This window comes from Macrobrachium nipponense, chromosome 7 (assembly GCF_015104395.2).
Source record: "Macrobrachium nipponense isolate FS-2020 chromosome 7, ASM1510439v2, whole genome shotgun sequence".
NCBI classification, from domain to species: Eukaryota; Metazoa; Arthropoda; class Malacostraca; order Decapoda; family Palaemonidae; genus Macrobrachium; species Macrobrachium nipponense.
This window is the reverse complement of record NC_061109.1, coordinates 16,804,426-16,813,173: the sequence shown is the minus strand read 5'-3', so window position 1 is coordinate 16,813,173 and position 8,748 is coordinate 16,804,426. Positions and strand designations below refer to the sequence as shown.

The 8,748-nt window shown below is 45.4% G+C and overlaps 1 protein-coding gene across 1 annotated transcript in view; it reads right to left on the bottom strand.

Moving 5' to 3' along the window:
• The window catches only part of LOC135217546 (ankyrin repeat and SOCS box protein 12-like), a 123,041-nt gene that overhangs the window by 13,936 nt on the left and 100,357 nt on the right, over positions 1-8,748 (bottom strand). The window contains exon 5 of the mRNA XM_064253514.1: positions 7,115-7,213. Coding sequence (XP_064109584.1) covers positions 7,115-7,213 — 99 coding nt within the window. The remainder of the gene's footprint in view (positions 1-7,114; positions 7,214-8,748) is intronic.

The window sequence follows — 8,748 nt, the reverse complement described above, 5'->3', positions numbered from 1 at the left end:
TGTATACCATCGTCCGTCGTGGTTTCATAGCTCACCACCACACCTGGTTGGATATTTTCTCTTTGTCTCCGGCGTAGCCTTAGACAACTCCAACCGCCTAGTTACCACATGTATTATGGCGGGGCTCTGGTTTAATCTAACTTTCACGCTCCGGCATGCAGCGGAGCAATTGTTAGGCTGTAAGTGTTCTCCTGATCACTTATGTATCTCTCCACTTACAGGCTACCAACTGTCAGGTCCTGGGGTGTAACGCGACGCTGTACGACCCCTGCGCCCACGATGAGTGCAGGACTCACGCCGAGTGTGTGCCACGACCCACAACGCCATGATCGTCTGGCACCCAGAAGCCTGCACCATTTGCTATGACCTTGTCAGTCAGCTGGTGGGGGGGGTTAGTCGATTTTAGACTTCTTTATCGTATTACTAATAACACTTAGTCATAAGCTTGTTAAACCCCGTCCCCGCCACTAGAAGCTTCATTTCGCCTTCTCTTTCAGGCTGCCGCCGTGAAGGAAGTTGCCCTAGCAACCCTGAAGGCTTGGGTGGGCGGCTTCGGGAAGAACGCCGCCAAGGGCCAGCCGTACATCTAGATAAGAAGCTGGCCGTTCAGATCTTCCCCGGCGGCAAATCAACAGGCTACGTGATCCTATCTCAGCAGCCCCTCTCATCGCTTCCATACAGCAAGAGGTGCAGCAGTCGTTCGGGTCCGTGGCCACGCACGAGCCGGTCCCAGACGTCGCAACTTTGGACCTGAACATCGAATCTATGGCGGTAGGGGCGGAGGATTTGTTGGTTGAGGTAGGTGTGTCGGGCGCCCAAGGTCTTTCCTTGGGCGCTCCTGGATCTTCTCCTGTCCTTCTACTGCTTCTTTTCAAGGCTTTACGGGATCTGAGATCCCTGCCCGCTCTCCCGCTCTCTCTGTACCCCCAAAGGTGAAGGGACAGAGAGAACAGAAGACCCTCCATAAGACGACTTCTAAGAAGTCGTCGTCGTCTTCTTCAGTAAAGAAGTCTTCGACTTCCTATGCTGACGCGGTGAAGGCTAAGCAGAGCTCTTCGTACTCCAAGAGCTCTAGAAGCAAGGCTTTCTAAGGAGAAGGTCGCGCTCCAGCTGAGCCAATGCCTTCTCCGGCCTCCACCGCATCCACTCCGGCAACGCCGGTTGGAGTAGCGGGACCGAGCGCCTTTGATCCCACTGCCTTCTCAGCAGTGGTGATGCAACAGGTAGGAGAGATGGTAGGCTCGCAGGTCTCCGCCCTCGGAACCAAGTTTGAACAGATGTTTGCGCAGCTGTCAAACACCCTTAGTCAGTCGAGCCAATCCATCCAAGATCTCTCTAACAGAGTTAGAGAGAATGAGGACCGAGTAGCTGGGCTTTCTCAGGCTCCTCATCCAATCTCCCCAGTAGCAGGTGCTGGCATTCTCCAGCTACCTCCTTATGAGTCGCTACCAGCCTTCTCCATGGATAACCCATGGAGAGTGGCCGCTTACGCTCCATTCAAGGACGGTATGATTCTCTGTCCCGGCAGTGTGGAACTCGAAGGATTGAGGACTTCGAGTTTTATCCTCCGGGATTGACTCAGCCTTTCATTGGATATGCTAGGCTGACCGTGGCGGCCCTCACTAGGGAGGACAAGATTTCCCGCCCAGGAAAAACGTGCTATATAGTAGAGAGCACGCACAGCGGGAATGGGTTCACTGCCTGGAGGACTGGGAGTGTACCAACACTAAGCTCCAGGCTTTCAAGAGTCCTTTCACTATTTTTGCGACGGAGGAGGAGGCTTCTCTTCGTTCGCTACCAAAATAGTGGAAGCGACTCTTCAGGCAGTCCTCAAGGATGAGCCCATGCCACAGCTGAGGGAAGCGGATCTACTTCTCCGCTCTTTTCAGCCTTCGGAGAATTGTGGGAGAACTTGCCTGCCACATTCACGCTTGGTAAGCTTAAACCAGACTGCGCAATGGACCAGTTTGGCGAAAAGCTTCCAAGGCTGCCTGATACCTTGATCCAGGCAGAGTTCGATGCTCGAACTAGGTTTGGGAGGTCCCTCAACTCCTTAATTATCACTGAGATGGCGGCACTATCGTATGGCACAGAACGCTATTCAAGATTCTTTGGCCAAAGTCTCAGCTCCAAACAGTTCAGACGGATGCTTTCGAACTTCATTCCCAAGCCTAGGAGGAACTGCCGAAAGCAACGTTGCTGCAGGAGTGCACGAATTAGGCCACAAACCGAATAGAGCTTCCTGGCTTCCAGCATGTTGGGGGGCCCGGACCTCCCACCCAGTCCGCTGTGAATGAGGTGCACCATGAGGCTGCTAGGCTCAACCAGAGCCTTAGAGCTAGGTGGGGCATCTCCTCTAAGAGGAAACAAGAATCCGCCCCTGCTGCTGGTAGAAACTCAAGAAGTCTGGTAAAAGGTTCCAACCTTACCAGAAACATCAGCAGCAACAGCAGTTCGTTCAGGCCGTCCCAGTTACCCAACAGGGACAACCATCAACCTCAAAACAGGCCAACCCATCCCTCCTGTTGTCCCCTCAGTCGCAACCCTCAACCTCCTACGCAGTCTCGCCGGCCTTCAACCCTATGTATGAAGGTCAGGCTTACCCTCCCTTTAATAGGCTTTCGAGAGGTAGCAGAGCGAGAGGCCACTTTCGCCAGCGTGGCACAGGAAGAGCGGCAAGGGGAAGGCAGTTCAGAGGAGGGCGCGGAGGTCAACCCGCCCAACAACAGTGAGGCTCCCCAGGTAGGAGGGAGGCTGTTCCTCTTCCGTCACAGGTGGGGGTTCAGCAAATGGGCACAGAGCATCGTGTCCAAGGGATTGGGTTGGAGTTGGATCAAAGATCCCCTCCAATCAAATCATTTTTATCAGGAACCATCAAAGGAATTGACAGATTCGAGAATCCTTCAGAAAAGGATATTCGAGAGTCAGCATCTAAAATTTCAAGGTCGCTTATTCAGCGTGCCAAAGAAAGGCTCAACAAAAAGAAGGGTAATCTTAGACTTGTTCAAGGCCTAACTCTTTCATCGGTTGCGACAAGTTCAAAATGCTTACCATCTCGCAAGTAAGGACCTTACTTCCCCGTGGAGCCGTCACATGCTCCATCGATCTTACAGACGCATACTATCATATCCCTATAGCCAGGCACTTCCGCCCATTCCTAGGCTTCAAACTAGGAAATCAGACATTCTCATCCAAAGTGATGCCCTTCGTCTGAATGTAGCCCAGGGTATTCACGAAAATAGCAGAAGTGGTGGTTCAACAATTGAGAACTCAAGGGATAATGGTAGCAGCATACCTCGACGATTGGTTGATCTGGGCACCAACAGTCGAGGAATGTCTCAAAGCCACGAAAAAGGTAGTTCAATTTCTGGAACTCTGGGGTTCCAGATAAACAAGACGAAATCCAGACTTACTCCAGAGTCTCGTTTTCAGTGGCTAGGAATCCAATGGGATTTGTCTTCCCACAATCTGTCAATTCCGGTGGTCAAACGGAAGAAATAGCCAAGTCTGTGAAACCAATTTCTCAAATGCAAAACAGACATCAAGGAGAAACCATGAAGAATCCTAGGTTCTCTTCAGTTTGCCTCAGTGACAGACATCCTCTGAAAGCAAGGCTGAAAGATATAAACCGAGTTTGGCAATCGAGAGCAAACGCCAAATCTCGAGACAAGTTGTCAGTAATTCCACAGATCCTTCGCAATCAGCTCCGTCCATGGACAAAAGTGAAGAACCTGGCCAAACTAGTACCCCTTCAATATCCCCTTCCAGTGTTAACCATTCACACAGATGCCTCCCTGTCCGGGTGGGGGGGATATTCTCAATTCAAACAAGTTCAGGGGACTTGGTCAGTTCAGTTCCGCCAGCTCCACATAAACGTCTTGGAAGTAATGGCAGTATTTCTTACCCTGAAGAGACTTCTTCCCCCGAAAAAGTCTCATCTAAGACTAGTTTTTTGGACAGTGCAGTGGTAGTTCATTGCATCAACAGAGGAGGGTCCAAATCCAAACATGTGAACCATGTCATGATAGCCATCTTTGCACTAGCAGACAAACACAAATGGCATCTGTCCGCCACTCACCTGGCGGGGTAAGAAATGTGATAGCAGACGCTTTGTCCCGGTCGGTCCCTCTGGAATCAGAATGGTCCCTGGACGACAGGTCATTCCAGTGGATATGCCGGAGAGTCCCAGGTCTCCAAGTGGATCTCTTCGCCTCACAAGCGAACCACAAGCTCCCTTGCTATGTGGCCCCCAACCTGGACCCTCTGGCTTATGCCACGGACGCCCTGTCGTTAGATTGGAATCAGTGGAGGAAAATTTATGTCTTTCCTCCAGTGAATCTTCTTTTGAAAGTCTTGAGCAAGCTGAGGACTTTCAAGGGACTAGTAGCTCTGATTGCTCCAGACTGGCCCAAGAGAAACTGGTATCCTCTGCTTCTGGAATTGGGTCTCCGACCTCAACGGATTCCCAATCCCAAGCTGTCGCAATCAGTACAAATGAGGACTGTGTTCGCTTCCTCAGGAATTCTTCAGACCCTAACTTTATGGACTTCATGAAGTTTGCGGCTAACAAAGATGCTAACATTGATCCACAAAACATCCTCTTCCTAGAATCAGATAAGAGAGAGTCAACTATTAGACAATATGACTCAGCTGTTAAAAATAGCATCCTTCCTGAAAGAATCAAACACTACAACCATGACAGTTAACTTAGCTATATCCTTTTTCAGATCCTTGTTTGAAAAAGGTTTAGCAGCTAGCACTATTACTACTCATAAATCGGCTTTGAGGAAGATCTTTCAGTTGGGTTTCCAGATAGACCTAACAGAATCTTACTTTACGTCTATTCCTAAAGCCTGTGCTAGACTTAGACTCTCAAAGGCCTACAGCAGTCTCATGGTTCTTAAATGATGTCCTCAAACTAGCCTCAGATACTGACAACTCGTCTTGTACATTCATAATGCTTCTTAGAAAGACGTTATTCTTATTAAGCCTAGCTTCAGGAGCTAGAATTTCAGAACTGTCGGCTCTATCCAGAGATGCGGGTCATGTGGAATTCCTCCCTTCAGGAGAAGTTCTGCTTGCTCCGGATCGTAGTTTTTTGGCTAAAAATGAGGATCCTCTTGCAAGGTGGGCTCCTTGGAAAGTCATCCCACTTCCGCAAGATCCTTCTCTTCCTGCCCAGTATCAACTTTAAGAGCCTTTCTATCTCGCACATCCTCAAGATCCTCAGGTTCTCTCTTCATGAGAGAAAAAGGTGTACTTTATCAGTAAAAGGAATTAGACAACAGATCCTTTACTTCATTAAACAAGCCAATCCTGATTCATTTCCAAAAGCACATGACATCAGAGTAGCCACCTCAATAACTACTTTCAACATATGAACTTTGAGGATCTTAAAAAGTATACTGGATGGAAATCTCCGACAGTCTTTAAACGTCACTACCTAAAGTCCTTGGAATCTTTAAAATTTTCTGCAGTAGCAGCGGGAAACATTGTTTCTCCTGATACTGTATAGTAGTCATAGTATAGATCCAGGTCTCCTTTCTACCTACCTCGTCCAACATGCCTCACCTATCGCCATGCTACTCGGATACTCTAGCCTTAGCCGCTGAAATCATATTGGTGGATTGTCCCTTATTTTTTTGCTAGGGACATCCACACTATGTACTTATAATGTACTTCAGTGTCCCTACCCTTATTTTTATGCTAGGGTAGGACACAATGTGTTTGTATATTATGTAAATACCTTACTTAAGTGAATCTATTTTGTTAATTTGCATTGCATTACTGGATATTACTATTTTTAATATAAGTTAATTTCTTTTAAGTACTTTTATTGTTGGCTTTCTTTATCATGTCCATGTGTTTAGGATAAGTTTTAGCTTGAATTCACTTTATTTTGTATTCCTGTAATAATACCCTATTCACTATACTTATATACCTCTTTTTTACAACCTGTTTTTTCATTTTTCCCTTTTTCCCATCTGTCTGTTTCTCTGGTACTCTTTCATAGGCCGACACGAGCTGAGCCCAGAAAAAGGGATTTTGACGTAGGAAAAATCTATTTCTGGGTGATTGGCTCGTGTCGCCCTATGAAACCCACCCTGTCTTTGTTTACCCACCCTGCAAGACAAGATGTTCATAGATTAAGGATGACCGCTAGGGGCGCTGCTGTCCGTGGCGTCACTAGTAGTAGTAGTAGCGGCCGCATCACCCGTTAGTATCAGCTCTCTCTAGTGGGGATTTTAGATTGGAAGGTCTAAATGGTGAATGACTCGTGGTAGTGATCCCACTCGCCCCTATTCTCATACCGACACTTCTTTTATAGAGTGAGCGAGTCAGTTTTACTGACATTTTCTTAATTTTGTTTTTCTCTGGTAATTTTAGATTAATTTTGCCTAGAAAGAATGATATTAAGGTTACTTTCATAGGGCGACACGAGCCAATCACCCAGAAATAGATTTAACCTACGTCAAAATCCCTTTATCATTCTGGTTCCACAGTGGTATTCCACAGTGGTAAGATTTTTGTTGCATAATTACTGTAATTACTTTTTTAATCAAGGCTGGAGTTCTGCAGTGAATATCACAAACAGCTCACTAAAAGAACCAATCTACTAATTAATTTTCAAACAAGTTGTGCTCATGTTTTAGCACAGAAAATGGTATTTGCGTTCTCTGGATTCGCAGACTCATGCATTCGCAGATTACTCTCAGGAACATTTCCCTGCATTATTAGCGGAAAATTCGGCTATTCGCGGCATTTTTCTATGAGAAATATCCGCAAATTCCTGGTTTTTTAATTAATTTCATCAGAAAATATACTTTTTGTGATAAAACTATTTAAAAAACCAGGTATAACAATTTTTAGTGGGGTTTTTCTTGAGTTTTAACTAAGAAAATAGGAGGTTTAAAGCATTTTTATAGGGGTTCCAACTATTCGTGGGTTCTAACCATTCACGGGGGGGTCTGTTACGCATCCCCTGCGAATACGGGGGTACCACTGTATTCCAAATTACTTTATTTCTGGCTATAACAACATCTTTATGCATGGAGCTTTTGTTAATGCTGAATATTGTATTACATTTTCACTCGCACAAGTTATAATCTCTTACCTTGACCCCTTCTGAAAATCCATCTCTAACAGCTATAAGCAATGGCGTACATCGGTTTTTCCGACTTCCATCTGGATGAGCACCTCTTTCGAGTAGGACCTATGTTAATTATGAATAGGTTACAAGACCCTCATCAATATAAATTCAAATTATTCTCAAACAAAAGTGTAACATCATACAAACCCTCATTGTACAAGTGTTTCGATCAGTTGGAAGACAATGACATGGTGAAACAATGAAATAAGCCTTAACTGCAGCATTGGTAGGCTAATTAATTAAACTGGATGGGCGAGGAATGAGTAGTAACTTTGATATGACAAATTTTGAAGTAATTTGTATTTTTCCTAACATACAAACCAGAGCTCTCTACATAGGGGATTTGCTTCCATCACAAGTTGGAGCCGGCCATTTAACTAAAAACAAGGTAGATATTGGTAGCTGGCTATTGATAGTAGGGGAGGAATCCCCAGCCATCCATTTGGTACATATTTACTTTACCTTTTGTCCCTGGAAGAAGAATAAGGGAGGGGGGCTAGAGGTAGGCCATTTATGCAAAGACCTCAGGTTTGTATGTTAGGAAAAATACAAATTACTTAAAAATTTGTCTTGTGTTCCTACACATACACAAACCTTCGGACTTTACTGCAGATGAGGCCTAAACTGATATGATAGGGGGGTAAACAGCCTTGCAGTTCTTCATGGCCACCACCCATGATCTTTCCTACATAGAGAGCTCATCACATGATTCTGAACTCTGGATGAAATTTTGCCTTGAGAGAGAATCAGAGCTGCTCTACTGAAACTTCCTTCAAACCTCCAATGACAAAGAAAGTTGCTTGTCTTGAATTATACTGTAATCATGCCCAGGCAAGTACTTGCACATACATGCAGTTGGACTGTCCAATCAAGAAACTGATGATGTTAGTGGTCAGAATATGCTGTGCTTTACTTGGGATTTCCCATCCAGCAATCTTAATCAAGAAATCTTCTAGTTGGTCATCATCACATTGTTTGGATGTAGCTGCAAACCCAGTTCTGCTACTGCTGCTGCTAGGAAGCTATCTTTTTATGCATCCTTGGCACAGACAGCATTGATGATAATCTTTGTCCATGTAGTAAAGTGGCCACAGTTACAATTCCTACAATCGATAGTGTTTGTGGTCATAATCATCATCCTGACCATTGCAATTAAGTTGAAGCTTGAGAGTGAAGTAGTCTAGACTGATCTGGGTGGTTACCACCAAGCAAACTTATCTTGACAGCTGTCTGCATTACAACTGAAACACTTCTCACAGGTGGAATGAACCTCAGAAGATGAAGGTGGTAGAGAAGCATGTTGTTTCTAAAAATCCCACAAGGTGGCTGGCAAAGCTGCTCTGAATAAATAAACAGTACCTAGGGTCAGCCAATCTAAAGAAATGCAGACACTGTCAACTGGGTTTCAGGAGTAAGATATCTTCGAGTCTGGGCTGCAGTGATGGAAGTAGCGATGATGGCCACATCAGTTAACGCCTTAATTGCTGTTGCACCATATTATGAAATGCAAAGAATACCTGCTCTTTCACGCAAAATACATAAGAATTATCTGTAGTAATGGGAAGGTCTGCTGGCAATAATAAAAACAGCTAACAAGT